Source organism: Equus quagga, chromosome 1 (assembly GCF_021613505.1).
Source record: "Equus quagga isolate Etosha38 chromosome 1, UCLA_HA_Equagga_1.0, whole genome shotgun sequence".
NCBI classification, from domain to species: Eukaryota; Metazoa; Chordata; class Mammalia; order Perissodactyla; family Equidae; genus Equus; species Equus quagga.
Window position 1 is genome coordinate 13,844,108 of NC_060267.1, and position 19,722 is coordinate 13,863,829.

The following is a 19,722-nucleotide window of genomic DNA, read 5'->3' on the forward strand; positions in this document are numbered from 1 at the left end:
AATTGTTACTGAGTATTGGGGTCTGAATTCAAGTTAGTGATCATCTCACTGCCAAGCGTGTATGTTTCGTTCCACAAGGAATCATCATTTTGCATAATTTTTTTACTCTCAACTGCCTGAAAACTGCTGTATAAATTCTAAGAAGTAACAACTGATTAATAAAAATTAATATCTTATTTAGCCAATAATCAAAGAAATCTAGAATCATGTCACCAAATATTAATACTAAGGTAATTTTATTAAATAACCTCATTTAAACCAGCAACTCATATAAAGAATTTGCACCACGAATTCTTGGCAATTACAAATCCCCGCCTTTCAATAGATCTTTTAAAAAGTCACTTAAAACACATTAAATGATTGATCTTTGCATCACATTAGCTGCAGAATATATAGCGGTTTGTGTCGGATATTTTCATTTCCCCCTCATGAATTTTTCCATCCTGATCAGTGCCCCAGAAGGCTGGCCTTTATATACTGCATCAACAGACATTCTTGTCATCTGCCACAGAATTGGCTCGATCAAGAAGAGGCACCAGCAGTAAATGTGAGAAAGTCAGAGCAGAATAAGGCTGGGATGGCAGCCTTCCTCTTCCCAGAACAGAACTCCTGGTGGGTGGCTTTTTCTCATAGTTTAGTATTCTCCAGGGTCCAGTTAATACTTCTCCTTGCACTTTCCAGTCAAGCGATATAGAATTTCCATCATATGAGCTGTGTGACAATTATCTAACCCCGCCCCCCAATCTTTAAATACTCTCTTCATAAAGATCCTCTGAATTATTCCAATTTGAGAGTACCATCACTTTCTTGCCCGGACTCTGACTGAGACACTGAGATCCATCCATCATAGTAAGTGACACTGACAAAATAAGAGCAAATCTTCTACTCCTCTTAAGCTTTTGTTCATGGGTTCAACTCCCTACTTTGTTTAGAAAAACTCTACACAATAGGACTCAAAATAAATCTAACTTCTGCAAGACTTTTCGACTGATTGTCCTCTTGACTGCTCCCTTCACTTCATTGTTCCTTAGGCTGTATATGATGGGGTTTAACATAGGAGTGATGACAGTGTAGGACAATGACACTAGCTTCTTGCTTTCAGGAGACTGGTTGGATTTGGGCCGTAGGTAGGTCAAGCTGGCTGTTCCATAGAAAAGGGATACCACAATGAGGTGTGATGAACAAGTGGAAAATGCCTTCTGGCGACCAGTAGCAGAGGGCATCCTCAAAATAGTTGTGATAATGCGAGTGTAGGAGACCAAAATGAGAGAGAAGGGAAACATAATAAATAGTAGTGTGGAGGCAAGTGCTTGCATTTCATACGTGGTTGTATCCTTAGTGACTAGTTTCAGTACTGGGGGACCATCACAAAAAAAGTGGTCTATGGTGTTTGGTCCACAGAAAGGAAGGGCCATCATCCAAGCTGTCTGTAGCATAGAGACAGGAATGCCAGACATCCAAGAGACTATGGCCATCCACCAGCATAGGGACCTATTCATTATGACTGAATATTGGAGAGGGTTACAGATCGCCACGAAGCGATCATAAGCCATCATAGAGAGAAGGAAACATTCAGAGCTGCCAAAGAAGAAGAAGAAGTACATCTGGGTACCACAGGCTACAAAAGAGATGATTTTCCTTGGGGACACTAGATCTACCAGCATCTTCGGCACCATGACCAAGGTGAAACAGACTTCAAGAAGTGATAGGTTTCGGAGAAAGAAGTACATGGGTGTGTGCAGGGCAGGATCCACACTGGTAACTGTGACAATAAGGAAGTTGCCAAACAAGGTGACTGTGTAGATGAGCAGGAACAAAACGAAAAGAGAAACTTGCATCTCAGGGTTGTTTGTAAAACCGAGAAGAACAAATTCAGTGACTCTGGTGTTGTTTTCACAAATCATGTCTGAGACTAGTTCTCTCTAAGAATCCAAGTATGTGCATCAAAGGATAGTCTTTAAATATAGATATAAGCTCAAAATTCTCAAAAAAATCCATAAACACGTCTCTATTCTCAGTTGTCTTACCATTCTATTTCTCTGAACCAGAAAGAATGTTTACAATGAGATAAAATCAAGGGAAAAGAAATATTTTGCATGAATCCTAGTAATTGCTGATCATCCAGGTGAAGCTTTTTTCTCTTCAGAGGTCACAGTCTGAGGCTCACATTCTTCATCTGAGGCATGGTATTTTTCCAGGTTAAGTAGATAGTATAGAAAGATAATCATTAAAATAGAACCATTTGCTAATTTTTAAAAATAAATTCAGGGTGCCAAAAGATAAATTATGAACTAGTTGGACTTTTCTAATCTTTGATTATATAAATGACATGTTTCTACTGAATGGAGTGCATTTTACACCATCCCATCCACTATGTACATACATATATACATTTACATATACATAAACATTCACACACAAATATATGTATATATGAGAGAAACTCAGTAAATAAACATGAGTAAACAAAGATATAAGCATAATAAATGTTTATGATTTTGGCGCTTTTCTGTAGTCTTCATGAGACTGCTAATTTATGTGATTTTTGATATTGTCCGTTGAACCATAATTTCACTTCACTGGGCTCCTGTTTCTTATTTAAAATAGACTTACCCTCTGAAAGTAAGGAGCTGAAAACTCACAGCCTATTGATTTAACATGAGATAAGTAGCCCATTTGAAGAGTTCTATGTTTTAATTGTAACTCTAAAGATACATACTTTGGTAATATCTCACCTGTCTATTTTGCTTACCGTAAGTTCTCAAATCAATATTGTCAATAGCATAACGAAAGGAATTCTGGCGATCCCAGGCAGTCTGTGTCCCTCGACGTCCCCCTATAGGTTATAGGTGTGACAGTGATTGTGACCATTACCTTCTCATCACTGTTGCAAAACCTGCTTCAATACCATTCCCATCATCAGTAACAGCAAAAACATTATTCCTGCACATTTAGCAAAAGTTTATAAAAAGCTTCATATGCATTATTATGCTCACCAGCATTTTGCAAAAATTCTAAACTTGCTGTAGTTCTGTCTTGAGAAAAAAAGAACAACGTGAGAGTTGACAAAGGTATCAAGATTTTATAATAGACTAACAATTTTTTGTGTACCCTTAAAGTGGCTCAACCATAACCACCTCTCAGAATTCTGATGTTGCCACGGCAGAAAGCAGTACTAGGTTGAGCGGCTGGTCTTTGAGTGATCAATCTCTATAGCGCACCATCCATGGTCTCCACTGTGAAATATGAATAAAGCTACCCAAGAAAATTACCAGTTTTTTGATAATTAGTGTTGCACACTTTCTACTTTGAATGGGCACATTTAAATTTAGTAAAATTTTGGAGAACTCGGGGTTAACAGTGTCACAGGATGTACCTGCAAATATCCCTCTCAAGGGCTGGTCCTGTGGCGAAGCGGTTAAGTTCACCTGCTCCCAGGCATTGGTAGCCTGGTGTTCTCAGGTTCAGATCCCAGGCATGGACCTACATACTGCTCCACCAAACCATTCTGTGGCAGCATCTCACACACAAAATAGAGGAAGGTGGGCACAGACGTTAGTTCAGGGCCAATCTTCCTCAGCAAAAAGAGGAAGACTGGCAGCAAATGTTATCTCAGGACCAATCTTCCTCACCAAAATAAAAAACATCCCTCTCAGTCTTTCCATATCCTCAAAGAACTACAGATTACATTGCATGTATTCTCTAAAAAAGAGATTCACCAGCAGTGACATGCAATCACTACCACAGATTTACACTGATGTCTTTTTTAAAAAGTTGCAAACTGTGGTTGAGTTGCCATGATTACTACATAGCTCTAGAGAATGTACTATTTTACTTGTAGTATGGCATTTGGTAATTTAATGACATTTACTTAAGTTCAATAATTTAATTGGCTATGTCTTGATGAGGCCGAAGAGATTTTTCACTTCCCATTCAGCAAGGCAACTTCAACCTTTTCTGAGAAAATAGACTTTATCTCTCATTCTGCCAGCTTTCTCACAAATATATGGTTTCTCATAAAAATGATTATGGGTCAAGGCAATTACAGCATCATATTTGGAGCACAACCTGAAGCTGAGATCATCATTAAATTTCTCTCACTGGAACAGCACTTCTAACAACCAGAAATATAAATTGGTAAAAATTGGAGAGCACTTAATCTCAGTAGCTGAATTGAAAGTATTCTGTATGGTTATACTCCACAGCATTTCTTAAATACACAACCATTGTTTTCTTAATACTCTTTTCCTTAGCATTCTATAACTTTCTAGCCAGAGCAGGGTCCTATTGTTTTTGCTTTCTTCTATTTTAATAAAGCATAAAGTTATTCCCTTTTCCATAAACAAGGTCCTATATATATTTCTTAAAATGCTTTTGTCATATATAGATACACAGATAAAACTGCTTTTTTAAAAATTGAGGAACAAAATAAATCATAAAGAAATATCTTAATATGTCTTACCAAATACATCCTCATATTTCTTTTTTAATTAAAAGTTTAATGATTTTCTTAAAAGAGAAGGAATACTTTGAGAGAAGTGTTAACTGATCTTGAAATCCGTTGATTATCTCAAATCTTCAGAATTAAGCAAACACCTTAGGCAGACTAACCTGCTTTGCATTGGCACTAAATGGTTGGTATATTTTAGTAACAATATAAAAAAGTATGACTGGCCTAGGGGAAATGATCCCTAGGACATTAGAAGGGACTACTGTTAATTAAACAAATCTTTTAATCTCATAGGGGAAAATATAGAATTTTCACGAAACTGGTTATATTTTCTTTAAGTCATGATGACTGCAATTCAATAAGTATTTCTCAATAATAGATATTCTTTGGTGGGTCTATTGGGCACACTGGTGAAGTCCCTTGGGATTATAACTATTAAGATACCAAAACTATGTGAGGAATATAAAATTTAGTTTTCTCCTGAAAATTTGTTTATTTGTGGGGTAGTTTTGGTCCTATATAGATAAGAGAAATGTGTATCGTGTTTTTGAAACTTACATGATTTTAAATCTTATTTTTAAAATTTTAAACATATTTTCCTAATAATAATATTTTTTAAATGATTAACCACATCAAGTTACGCTGATAATTAGTTGTATTTTATTGTTGTCTTATACTTAAATATTTTGGCTATTGATTTGTTTTACTATGAGAACATTGTAAAAAGCACCAAGATTCATATGTTGTTTCGCGGAAGCAGTACCTTATGCCCAACATGGTCAATGCCATAAAGCAGTAAGTGATTTTTCTTTTTTTTTAATCCTTAGAAAGTTTTATCCTTGGATTTTCTGAGACTATTTTAATTGAGAAGGCGGAGACATAACATTATTCTTTGAAGTGTTTTGGAATGAGCTAAGAAAACTGTGGAAATCACTTTATTTTATTGTAATATATTAGCTGTAGAAGCAATTCATAAATAAATGCAAACTTAAAATAGTTACAAATTAGCAAAGTGGGAATGATTCCAAAATATTCTAATGAAATCTTTGGAGGGCATAAAGCCTTGAAAAGGCCTGTCGACGAAAATAATCCATAACCAATCTATAAATGAAAATTTGGGTGAGTTTATTCTGAGCTAAAATCTGAGGACCATAGCCCGGGGCCTTTCTTCCAAAGGAAGAAAGGATACCAAAGAAATGAGGTGTACAGAGTGGTTATATACTCCCAAAGAGGGTGCTTTACATATGATTGAAATGTCCCTCCCACAATAGTCACAAGATCGCCCTGTCGGCACAGCACTTGACGGACACAGCAGGTAGTGGGTCTGCTGTCTTGGAGGGTTCAGCAGGAGGCAAGTCCATTGTCTCGAGTTGGGTGGCGACAGGTGAGCGCAGCAATCAGTTCCTAGCCTAAGGAAAGATGCTTAATCCTTAAGTAATGCCAACATTGGGAGGGGGAGGGAAGTTGCACCTTTATCTCAAGGGCCTTCGTTCTTGCCATAGGGAATATCTAAAGCAGATATACAATGCATGCTCAACAGCCATGGTCAGGCCCTTTTGGAAAGACAAGGTCAGGCCGAATTAGGTTTATACCAAATGGCTTCCTCATGTACTCCAATATATCCTATTATTTGCCATTTTTATTTGTCATTTTCCCTTTTTGATCTATAATCTTTCGATAGAAAGCATTGATGATCAAAATATTGTCCCTCGGCGCCAGGGTGGTTGCTGCCTGCCCTTGGTCCATTATGTCCCTTGGTGCTAGGCTTTTATCTCATTTATTTGCCTAGTCGTCCAAATTGGGGGGAAACAGTAGACAAGCATGGAAGTATATGTATTAACAGAGTAAGCATTTCATAGGTCATGTAATTTCCAATTAATTTTAGATTGTTGCACAAACATTGTATATGTGCTTCTCTATGACACTTTGCATTTACATTGTCTTCATTATGATTTCATGAACTATGGTTATTTAAACAATTGATTACGTTTTTTCCCTGATCATTTATGTATATACTTTTCCCATTTTGAGAAAATAGATCTAATAATCCTGGAGGATTATTTAACTTTTAGAAATTTTAAGAACACAGAAAATAAAAAAAAAGAATCTATTGAGACAACCTAATAAATGTAAAACCCAAGACTCTCTCAGTATTTATTTTCATTTTGATTCTGTTATGTGTCAACCAGGATGAGTTTGCTTAAAACATTCTATCCAAGTTAAGCCACTAATTTATCACTGAGATTTTTCCATCGCCTCAATCTCTGTTATCACCGGACACTTTCCACTTTGTACCCTGAAGCAAAATCAATCAGCAGAAACAGTTTGTGATTTCAATGTGTGTAACAAGAAATTTCAGTTTTCCTATGCATGTTAGGATTCTGAGAATGGACGAGGTAAAATAAAATGAAAATAGAGAATAAAGGATACAGAAGCAGATAGAAATATATAAACATAATCAGGAAATTGTACGAGTTGTGAGGAGAAGAGAAGAGAAAAATAAATTAAGCCTATGGTAACCTGGAAAGGGAAGAAGGGCTTTTTAGTAAATGGATGGTGAGTTTGTAGAAAAAATCAAAAGAATATTTAAAAGCTGTAAATTGGTAACTAAAAATTTTAAAAATTAAAAGTGTGTAAATTAGTAAGTAAAACCATGTAACTTAGTAAGTAAAAATTAGTAAATAAAAATTATGGAGAAAAATTGTTTAACAATGAAATTTCTCTCCATCGACTTCTATTCCTTGCACTTACCATTTTATTCTTTGTCTAAAATACAGAATGGAAACAAAAACAGTTTTGAGATCAGCATGTCCTAAAAGATATGAGGGTGAGTATTTGGTAAATTTCAACACATAATGAATCTCATAGCAGTGGTGACACAAGTTTTAGGAGGCATACATTTCCCTACCGTAAGGATATTCAAATGATTGGCTAACTCATAATTAAAGAAATACTGATTCTAGAACACTATTCTCAACACCTAGCATACATCGAGACAGTCATATTCCTCAGATTTGTACAGTTAGTGTATTGGAAATTAGGATTAAGTTTGAAAGAGTGTATTTTCCAAAGTTGTCCTCTTAAAAGTACAACATTTTTGTACAAATAATTATAGGACATTTTATAGTACATTTTTAAAAAAGAAAAAAAGATTAATGGTATCTATAAGGAAAATTTCCTTCTTCAGTATCTTCATCATCAAGAAAATGAAATGATTAAGTTTTGGTGATCCCTAGATCAGACAATGTTTTCTGTCTTGATGATATCCATATCATTATTTCCAACCTCTAATAGATTCATTATTATTAGAAAAGCATATATAAATAAATAAAAATAAACATATAACGACAAATAAAAGCTGTTTTCAGTAATATCTAGAACAATTTACAGGAACTCTAAGATAAAGTAATAAGATCAACCATGAAAATCATGTTAATAATATAGGCATATATTCGTGAAAAGAAAGTACTGTTATTTTTCATGAACTTATTTTTTACATTCACTTAATCATGAGCAACCTCTTATAACTTTTGTTTGCTTACATTTGTGAAGCCTTTTCTTGTCATGAGGATCTAAGTGACAGGTTTCAAGCACTTTATATGTTTGAATTAAAACTGGAAGTCACTGACACATTAACTTATCATTACAAGCAGCCAGATATCCGCTTAGGGTCACTCAAAGAAACACCCATTATTGCATTACACCCAAAGCCAGGTTTGAGGAATCCTTGACCCTTCCTCCTTCTTCTACCTAGAAGAGTGGGCAGCAACCAAAAGCGTGGGTGGCTAGTTTAAATCCTACATCCTGGGCCTCAGGCTCATTAACAGGTGGGAGGGTTGGGAACTCATATTCCCTCACTCAGCACTTCAGCAGGAGGATCCACAACTGAATATGAGGAGTAAAAGATCCCTAACTTTGCATACGGAAGGACTGTGCCTTCCTCTTCCAGAAAAATTTATCTCTTCCAGCAATTCACCCCCTTCAAGAAAACTGTCCAGACTGGGAGGGGTACAATAGGTCAGCCAACAGTTTCATAGATTCTGGAAGAACGTGTAAGACTCCTAAGTCAGAGATAACAGACATTATTACTCATAGTATAGCAGATGGCGTGAGTTCCGTGTTTGCATCAGTTCCCCTTGCCTCCCAATCCCCACAAAACGACACAGAGAGGTTGAGCTTAGAAAACCCTCAATATTTTAAAGAAGCTGCTGGCAGATCTGTCCAACTTGCCTAACGGGGTTACCTTATCTTTACAATCCTAATCAGGAAAAAGAAATCTGCCTTCTTAAATGGAAAGAGATATTATCTCACTCTTCATGGCTGAATGATATAAAAACATCGTGTAAAAATAATCCAGAACAAGAGCTAATACAAGATATGTAGAAAGACCACGGAGAATTGTCACCCAACAGTCATGAGTGCACAGGTAGTTGCATAAATTGACACTTAAGGAGGATTTTTGGAATTAGTTTTCTGACTTTGAAGAGTTTGAAGACAGTGCTGGGACTGTAAGAAGATGGGATATTAGAAGTCCATGGCATCAAGTATTGACAGAGTTACCTAGATCATCGCTTAGAAAGAAGTTTTTATTAAAGGGTGACCTTTCTCACACTGAATGTAGGGGATACAGAGAAATATGGTAAGTGTGTGAAATACAATCACTGTAGCACTATACAGGACGTTGAAGAGTTAAAGGAAGAAAATGACAAGCTTGTGGCTTTAAATTCTTAGTTTGATTTATCATCAGCAAACTATGAAGTTCTCATGACTGCCTGAAATAAATTTCTCTCTTTATAGCTTTGTGTCAGTTGTTGCTGAAAACAAAGGTAGACTCTGATCTTTCAGGTTGCTAAATAGCAACTTCAGTTGAAATTACATCCTTACCAGATTTCTCTTGAGAAAGTTCATAGATTGGAAATAGAGAGGGGTTAGGAGAAAATCAAAATAGATATGTTTGGGACATTTCATATATTTCTAATTTTCCTAAGGAAAAATCAGACAGTAATTCATTTACAGCACAAGCTATGCTCTTCTCTCCCCTCATGTCTTATAACATTGGTGGTACTTCGTTTAAAATAATAATGACCAGAAAGGAGGTAGCTAACTTTAAAGTGGACTCCATGTGTCTTCTTGACCTGTGCCTACCAAAATTCATTGTCCCCATCTTAAAAAATAGTCATGCCCAGCATGATAGAGAGGGTCAAATGAAAATCAAATCTCAAAGGAGAAGACCTGTATGCTAAAAGTATTGTAGGGAGTGTTTAGTTCCTTTGGGCCTCTATAACAAAAGACCAGAGACTGCATGGCTTATATACAAAGAAATTCATTTCTTACAGTTCTGGAGGTTGGAACCGGACATAAGAGTGTCATCATGGTACTATGAGGGACCTCTTTTGGGTTTCAGATTTCTTGTTCTATATTTTGGCATGGTAGAAGGCAAAAGAGATCTCTTTGGATCCTCTTTTATAAGGACACTAATCCCATTCATGAGGGTCCACCTTCATGATCTAAGCACCTCCCAAAGTCCCCATCAACTAATACCATCATCTTTGGGAGTTAGAATTTCAAAATATGAATTTTGGGGGACACATTCAGACAATAGTAGTAATTCATCAATTTTCATTGACAACATCCTGGGGAATATATGTGGGAATAGATTCTAAGGGTAGTATTCCAGAGCAAAAGTAAATATAATTTAACATTGGAGTAAATTTATTGATGTATTTTTAGTTATTGTGGATTTAATGGAACAGTTCAAGCTTCTGATGGTGGCTGTAATTTCTCGTTCTATTGGATAATAACTTGGACTTGAATGATTTTTCTTGATTAAATTTGAAATACTAGAAATCATTTCAATGAATAAAAGTAAATCCAATGTAGAATGATAGTGATATGGAACAGTTTTATCATGTGCAATCCACCTACATATCACTCAACTATGTTGCTGGGGAAGAACCAGAGGAGAATTCTTTCTTCAAGGTTTTGATGTATTCACAAGGGGGTACTAACAGCTTTCAAAAGTATTATAACTGCTGGCCTGAAATGAAGGGGGGACATGCTTTCATTAAAATGACCTCCCTGATTCTAGTGGACATGATGGCATCATGCAAAGGCAAAGACTACATCATAGGGCTTAATTGACATTGGCATATGGGTGTGGTTACTTTCTAGTCAGTAGAGTTAGTGTGATCCAAATTACATGATGCACCCTAGTAGTGGATAACAGATCACGGCGGTCCTAAGACTGAAATAAGTAGGTAATCCATTAAGTTCTTAATTGGTCTATATAATTGAAAGTCCTCCAGGTGGGGGGGAGGGGAGAGGAATGATTCATCCATCATAATGCACTTGGAGTTCCCTATCCAATTAAAGACTTCAGTGAGTTCATGGAGCCAGAATCGATTTAAGGAAGTTATCCTTGAGGAAGGGCGATGATTGATACTAATATCTAAATATCCCTCCAGTCTTCCTGAAAGGATAAATGTTGCTTTGCCAGGAAAACTGTCCACTAAAGAGAGTGAAACCTGGAACTTTCAGGGATTGTTTGACCTCGTTTCTGAGCTAATCTTAATTCCAATGACTATGGAATGCCACTATATACACTTATTAGAGTGGAGGATAATGGGAACAGAGGAAGGTTTATTGATCAGTGGCCGTCATGTTCTAGTCTCATTTACAGTGATCCCACTGCATGTGAAAAATCATCCTGAATATATTGTTAGAAGAGAGAAACTCAAGGCTAAGTAGAAAATCATGGAGTTCTCTCTGAGTAACACATAGTAACACTAAAGCATGTTTCCTAGGGGGAGCTCCAGTATTTTGTGTTACTTTCAAATATTTTAAAAAACAATGCAGTAGTCGCGATCCATTCCACATGGCCATTCAATTAAACTGCTTACCTGTCCTAACACAGGTGAATCTTACAGGGTAACAGTGACTTCATAGACTGAATCAGGTGGTAACTTCAATTGCAACTGGCTTTTCAGTTATGTCCCATTTTTTGGTTTAAGTCAAAACAGTCCTGGCACTAAATCTCGAATTATCAATTTGTGAGTGCACTTGTATGGATTAATAGATAATAACGCAAGTAGTTTGCATTGTCTGTCAGGTAAAATAGTAGACCCTGATACTCGCTTTAGGGCTATCTCTGGCCTTTTGATATAAGTAAGACCACGGGCAAGCAAACCACAGCCCACAGGGCAAAAGCAGCACACGGCTTGTTTTCGTACAGCCTTCCATCTAGAAGTAGTTTGTACATTTAGAGGGTTATCAGAAGAAGAAGGAGGGAGAGGAGGGAAGGAGGAACGGAGAAGGACGAGAGAAGGATGGAGGAAGCGTGTGGCGATATGCTAGGAAGTCATTTTTAAAAATGTATCATATAGAGAATCAGAACTTTTCAGAAAAAATATTTTTAAAAGACAAATTAAAGTGAAATATGTAGTTTTATTTTACAAATAGACGGATCCAATTTTCCCGTGTCTACCATAACAACTACCTGTTAACGGTCTGCTTTCAAGAAGATATCTCCCTATCATTCTGTTCTGAAATAGACGGTATTTTAACAATAAATGAAAAAGTAACCGGTTTTCAAAGGAAAGCTGTAATAAGAAAAATAAATTTAGAAGTTGATTGTTTGAAATTATTGATATGGTTATTGTTACTGAAAAGTATAGTGTTATTAATTATGAAAATGTTCCTCCCCCACTGGAAGACTTCAGGCAAAACTGTTTCACACTTTGTTAAAATATTCCAAATATAAACTTTCTGTGTACTTCAAAAATATTTATGTAATTATAAAAACTTAGATAGCTAATTAACATCAGAGGAGCCAAATATAGTAGCTCAATATCAAAAACAAATTTGAATGGGACAGAAGAATAATTAGTGTGATTTCCACTTCATGGATGTGATCAGCATGTTACTGTGAAGCACTGAATTTGCATTTGGCAGCCCTGCTAACTTAGTACCAGCATAAAATAAACTTGGAATAAGACCTTCAGATGATTTATCACAGAATTAAATCAATATTTGCAAATATAGTAATTATGTTTGATCAAATTGAATCTCTATTTGCACAATTAATAAATGAAATTGGAAGTTTTATTATAAAATATGTTGAGTCTTTTGCCTAATTTTCTCCCTTAATTTCTATTATTCTATAAAAATATTCAAAATATTCTATACTCTGGTAAATATATAACTTATAAACCAATATATATTCATATAATGTGAAAACATAGTTTTTTAAATGTGTTCTGTGTTGGTTTTTACTGATAGACCATGATAAACATCAGTTGAGGATCTCTATTTACAGACAGAAAACAAATTTATAATACTTAAGGGCATAGTGATAAGTGACTCAATTTCTTTAACAGTTATAGGTCTGTCCCCATTTTGTAATTTGCCTTCAGTCAATGATAATTTGTGGGCTTCTGTACATAAGTCCTTTTCAGCTAAGTTTTAAAAATCTAGGTAGTATATTAACTCTAGGTAGAACATATGTCAAATTGAATGTCTGAATTCCAGAACGATGGAAAGGAACATGGGGAAATTGAAGTCCAACTTTGTCTCCCCCTGACAATTTTGAGAGGAAATCAATAAAAACACCAAACAAAAAGGCAAAGGATTTTGGCCCAAAACAAGGAAGATTTTTACATGCGCTCTTACATGAAGGAAAAATAGAGGAGAGGATTAGGCTTTTGAAATTAAGCAAGCCACAATGAAAATTATGTAGAAAAAGATAGGTAATATAATTTTGAATACAAATATTGAAGCACTCTGGGATACATGCCCACGCTTTTTGTTTTACTTTACTCATAATGACACTAATAAAGTGATTCACTTCAGCGAGAAAAATTCCATTCTTTCGATCATGTGCATAAAAGCATCTTTCACTTGCTTGTTTCTCAGTGTATAAATGAAGGGATTCAACATGGGGGCAAAAGAAGTATTGAGCAGAGCTACCCCTTTATTTAAAGACACTCTTTCTTTTGCAGAGGGTTTTACATATATGAAGATGCAGCTGCCATAAGAAATGGACAGAACAACCATGTGAGAAGAACACGTAGAAAAGGCTTTCTTCCTCTGTTGAGAGGAAGGAATCTTCAGAATAGTCTTGATGATGTTTATGTAGGAGAGAATCACTGACATCAGTGTAACCAGGAGCGTCAAAATGGCTGAGAGAAGCGCCATTAGTTCTATTAAATCTGTGTCTGTGCAAGAGAGCTGCAGTGTAGGAGAAAGATCACAGAAGAAATGATCTATAGTGTTGGCTGCACAGAAATCTAGCTGGAGAGCCACAGGGAGTGATGGAAGAATTATTATGAAACCAGCCAACCATGAAGCAAAGACCAACAAGCTGCAGACTCTGCCACTCATGATGGTGTTGTAATGCAGGGGTTTGCAAATGGCCACATAGCAGTCATAGGACATGGCAGCCAGCAGAAAAAATTCAGTCGCACCCAAGAGAATAGTAAAAAACAGCTGTGCTGCGCAACTATTGTAAGAAATGGTCTTATCACCTATTGCCATATTGACAAGGAATTTGGGGATGCAGACAATTGTGAACAAGATTTCTAAAAATGAGAAATTTCGGAGAAAGAAATACATGGGTGTCTTTAGATGAGAATCCAGTTGGGTAAGGGTGATGATGGTTAGATTCCCAATGACACTCAACATGTATGTGAAAAAAGGAGAAGAAAAATGACCACCTGTAATTTTGGATCATCAGTCAGTCCAAGAAGAATAAAGGTTGTCACTGTTGTGTGATTTCTCTCGGTTGACTTCTATAAAAAAATATTACAATAAAGAATAAGAAAAAATGAGAACTAAAGAGGAAAAGGCTGCATGAAATACCTATTGTCTTGAGAGCCTCCATAAACATGTTGCTACGCACACCCAACCTCTATCAATATTCTGCAAGTCAGCAGTAACAGCTTATAAAACTTCATTCATAATTTTTACTCAAAATTTCACTAACTCAGTGACGCTCTCTGAGTTTTTATTTTCTCAAGTGTCATAAATACAGGCTTTCCAAAAGGATAAAATATTGCATTGATAATGTCATATAAAAATAGAAACAAAGAAAGAAACAGAAAAACTATCATAATATTTTAACTCGTATCTTCCATATTTACAGTTTTTTCCGATCTATTTAGTTCATATTTACTTGTTTTACAGCATCAGGTGACTCATTCTCCTTTGGTAAACATCTCTCTTTTTCTACGTATTCCTCCTTATTTCAGACTATGTTATTCAGTAAATGAGATTGTAGCTGAGGACTCTGCCTTTTAAAATAACATAAACTACACCTAAACATCTCTAACCCACTTACAGTGAGAATTTAATGCTTTCACCAAACTTCTGAAAACTCTTTAAGATTTAAATCCTCATGACCACATTTGTTTCTGTTTTCCCCTCTTTGCCGAAGACTTGAATTTTCTTTCTGCTCACTCACTCTGATTGTTTCCTCTTCTCTGATATTTACCCAAGCAGATAAAAAGTGTATCCTCATGAATAATATCTGCATTGGTTATGTAGCGTGAATTTACTTATTAATTGCAGTGACTGAAGAGGGAGTCTAGAAAAAATGGTATTTAAAAATAAAATGTTAGCTAGACATACCTGGTAGCTCACATTAGTGTCATTGGTCTTCATGCTTGCCCCGTTGCCTTGGTACCCTCGCCTCTTCTCTCTTATTAAAGACAAACCTCTCCTTCTGTTTCAGCACACAATTCAAAATTATATTAACTTTTTCTTTTTTTCTCTTGTTTATCCATCTTCTTTCAGACAACACCTACATTCTCATGTTTATCAGCCCAAAAGTCTGTCACCAAAAATATATAAAGAATGACAATACTTTCCCTAAGAAGAATATTATGCTATATGTTAAATTGTATTTTAAACTTATTACACTTCTTATATGCCAGTTCAGGGGTTAAAAAATGCACAAACATTCCCAATGATTTAAATATTTATGATACAACTAAGATTTCTTTTGCTTCCCTCTTTTACTACTTTCATTTTTTCTTTTCTTTTCTGTCCTTTGCCAGATTTCTGAAAATGTCTGTATTCTGCACATTTAAGAATTTCATACTCATTAATGAGATTTTTGAAACCCAAGATTAGTCTATTCTTAAAGATCAAAAGATAAGAAAACTTCAGTCAACAAAGGATGAATTATATAGGTTGCCAGCTTATAAAGTTAAGAGTGAATTCATATATGAATTGATACATGAATTCAAAACGGTTGGCTAATTGCTTGCTTTGTAAAAGATATAGTTCTAATTTCATGCAACATATTTCAATGGTTTACAAATGAATCATTTTTTTGTTCAGTTTCATATAATAAAATTAAAATGGTTAAAATAAAAATGAAAATGCTTTTCCAAACCTTAATGTCTTTAGTAGCAATTTCATTTTGATATGAGTACCAGAACAGAGGCAATTTCAGAATGTAGCATAAACGTTATGCTTTTTGCATTGCTTCAGTCTACTTCCATCTTCCATTCTCATCCTTAAGTACATTAGCACCGGCACCTCACACTCAAGCCGTGTAAGCTCAAAAATTTTATCACGACAAGAAAATTATCTAGTTTCAATTTTTCTTACATTTTTTACAAAGACAATTTTTTCCAATTAATGTTGTATTAAATTTGTACCACATTTTTTGCATTACATACAAAATAAATGTATTCCCTTTTTAAAAAATTTAGAATTGATTGGTAAAAAGACAAGAGTTTAGACTCATTTTTTACTTAGAGATGCTTCTGGCCCACATGAGAAGCAAAATTGTTTGTTTTCTAGTTTTGAAAATTACAAGAAGAGTAACCCTTTTTGTACACTGTGCTATTAGTATCAAGAGGATTAATTAAACAATTTTTTTAAAAAAGAAAAAATTTCCCTGGAGACTATTGTACAAGGATGTTAAAAATATTTTATGAACAATTATTCAAGGAAAAATGTATATAATCCAAAATATTAAGTATACAAAAACTTCTTTTTGAGGTAGATATATGCTGTGAGCCACAAGGAGTTTTAGGAACTTTAACTTAGCTTTCATATCCATGACAAATATACATCCCAAACAAGAAAAATGAAACTCACTCATCTATACTGTGAGAAGATCTTAAGGGGATTAGTAAAATTTTGACCTTTGATTCAATCAGTGGTTTATATTATACCTACCTCAATTAAGCCTCTGAAGGCCATCCTCTTGAGCGGCAGATTTAGAGATTCAATCAGGTTTAGGATGTAGAAAGCAAAGACATGTCATCATTGACAAAGAAAGTATTAACTGGTGTGAGATTACCATTTAAGGATCTAAATCGTGGAGATCTGGACTGAAGATTCCTGAGTTTCTTGAGACAGACAAATGAGAGTCTAACATGCTTGCATTTACTTTCTTAAGTGTCTATATCCAATCTGCAGGATATTTGATGGATTCTCCATAAAATTTTATTTCGATTCCTTTTACCTTTCTCCATTTCCACTGCTAAGTACTGAAACTAATATTATCTATTATAACAGATAAACTTTAAAATCATGGCAACACTACACATTTGATAGTTCAAAATATTGTAGTGAAGTAAAAAATACATATAGAATATGCAATTACCATATTATATAGCTTGATCCCTTTTCACAAACTCAACATTTCCTCATAAGTAGCACTCAGATGAAGAAAGAGAATGTTACCAGTACGCCAGAGTCTTTGCTCTTAACCTCTTCTGATCATTATCCCTCTCAAGGCTTAGTCTTTATCCTTTCTTCCAGTGGATCAGATCAGTTTTGTCAGTTGTGACACAATGGCAATGGGAAGTTATTTCCTTAAAATTTAACGTTAAGCAAGCAACATGGATGGCAGGGGTTTTATTTGTTTGTTAAGAGGGTGGGGTGAGCTGTCTACTTTATGCATCATTCAGAGATTCAAGCTGATTAAGGCTCTGCCATCTTCAGCATATATCTAGAGTCAACCAGCAGATGAAGGAAAAAAGACAGTAGTGAGTTGCATGGGAGATTTATATTGTTAGGCATGGAAGTGGCTTTTGTAACTTCCATTCATTTTCCATTGATAAGAACACAGTTATACAGATATAGTAGAATGCAAAAAAGTTGGGGATATCTAGAGGCTGTCCAGAGGTTGTCTAGAGGGTGTCAAACAGGAAATATTTTGTGATTAGGTGACCAGTGTCTGCTACAACTGCTATCATTCTAGTCCAACCCATCTGGTCTTAACAGTAGCTTGTAGTAGCCTTCCAAATAATCTTTGCTTCCTTCCCTCATCCAATCTATTTTCTATAGAGAAGATAAAGTTATGTTCTCTAAAATTTAGTTCAAAATTCTCTACATCTTTGCTAAAATTATATCATGAAAACTAGTTGAATTGCAGGTAATGCACGGCCGGCAAAGAAGCCTTGGTATAGCTCTCCACTACCTAGACTATCTTCACATCCTTCCATTGCATTCTTTCTTTATTTACTCCATTATCAATTGTAACACAGTTTCTGTCCATTCCTCAAAGTTTTTGTCATCTCTATCCCTATGTCTGCTCTCACTCTTCCACCAAATTCCAGACTTCAGATTAAATATCATTTCCACAAAAAGTCATTTTGAGAGTAGACCCTATGTGAGGAGAACCCTATCTGAGACTTCAATTATTGAATTGATCAACACGTAGGATCTGGAATATCTCTGACACTAATTAGAAATTGAATAAATACGTGTTAAAGAACAAAAAAGTTAAATTTTTTGGATAGGAGAGCCATTGAAAGTTATTCTGAAATTCCAAACAAGATGGAATAAGAAATAAGGCATTGTCACTAACTAAGACAGAGAGCATGACAGGAGGAAGCCTGGGCATTGAGCATGGAGGAAATTTGGAGGACACAGAGAGTACTAATGAGCGAAATTTTTAATATTCAGTTCAGGATGTCATCTATATAAAAGTCTCTGATATACTTCTCAATTTTCAAGTAAAATAATCTACACTGAAAACTAATAATTCAAACTTTTACAACTCTGGAAGCATTTGAAAATAACTTTAAGATAAAATGTTTTAAAAGGAGAAAGGTAAATCTTAAGAGAAATGAGCTACCAAGCTATGAAAAGATATGGAAGAATCTTAAATGTGTATTACTAAGTCAAAGTAGCCAATCTGGAAGGCTACATACTGTATGACTCTATATGACATTCTGGAAAAGGTAAAACTATGGTGACAGTAAAAAGATCAATGATTGCCAGAGTGGGTGGAGGGGGAGGGATGAATAAGTGTAGACAGGATTTTTAGAGCAGTGAAAATACTCTGTATAATACCCTAATGATGGATATATGTCATGCATTTGTTCAAACCCAAAGAGTGTACAACCAGTGAACTGTAATGTAAACTATGGACTTCGGGTGATTATGATGTCTTAATGTATGTTCATCAACTCTAATAAGTGTGTCACTGTAACGGGATATGTCAATGATGGAGGAGACTCTGCATGTGTGGGTGCAAAAGTTATGGGACATCTCTGTACCTTCCTCTCAATTTTATTATGAACTTAAACCTACTCTAAAATAATAATAATAATAAAGTTTTAGTTAATAAATGAAACAAATATGAGGAAAACATCCAAGTTTTATATCACAAAGCAGGGTTCACTTTGAACTGAATAAAATTATCTTCAATTTCTCTTTAGTTCCGTTCCTTATCTCTGAGAAACTGAATACAAATTACCATCATTATGACTGTCTAAGGAATTTTGTGTGTACAACATGACTTAATTATTGTGTTATTCCTCCTCCCCAAAATATTATTTCAGTAAATGTGCTAGTTTCTATTAAAAGTATACATATACAAAGTTCAGAATGTCATCAATTCTAGAACTCTGTTAATGAAAATTAGCAGCCTACTGCTCCAAACCTCTTCCATCCTAACTCCTGTTCTCCAGAGACTTCCACCCTTCGTAGGGTTTGTTTCCCCGATTATATATATATTTTCATTTCTTAAATAACATATTCAGTTGTACACCAGTTACTGGCTTTATGATATGGAAGATGAGCATTGATTTTCGTATATCTCCCATCTCTCCTACACACATTTCTTTTTCCTTTTTTAATTATGTTTCTAAAATAATTTTATTACAATTATTGGTTAGATTTTTATTCTAAATTACATTATTTTGACAGTGTAAATTTTTTTTTCTATCTGAGCCTCATCTTTGCCTGTATTCTGTTTCTTTCCTTAACAATGATTTTATTTCCATTGAGGTTAATTTTCTCGTGAAAAT

The 19,722-nt window shown here is 35.1% G+C and overlaps 2 protein-coding genes across 2 annotated transcripts; both read right to left on the reverse strand.

The window, feature by feature from the left end:
• Nucleotides 1-953: 953 nt before the first annotated feature.
• LOC124236186 (olfactory receptor 10A7) lies at nucleotides 954-1,904 on the reverse strand. The gene has a single exon (XM_046655023.1). It carries the CDS (start codon nucleotides 1,902-1,904, stop codon nucleotides 954-956), a length of 951 nt encoding a protein of 316 aa, XP_046510979.1.
• Nucleotides 1,905-13,288: 11,384 nt separating this feature from the next.
• On the reverse strand, nucleotides 13,289-15,106 carry LOC124252141 (olfactory receptor 6C74-like). The gene is given in 3 exon segments (XM_046685351.1): nucleotides 13,289-14,136; nucleotides 14,139-14,235; nucleotides 15,074-15,106. Coding segments are annotated over 3 exon segments (978 nt in total).
• Nucleotides 15,107-19,722: the final 4,616 nt, after the last annotated feature.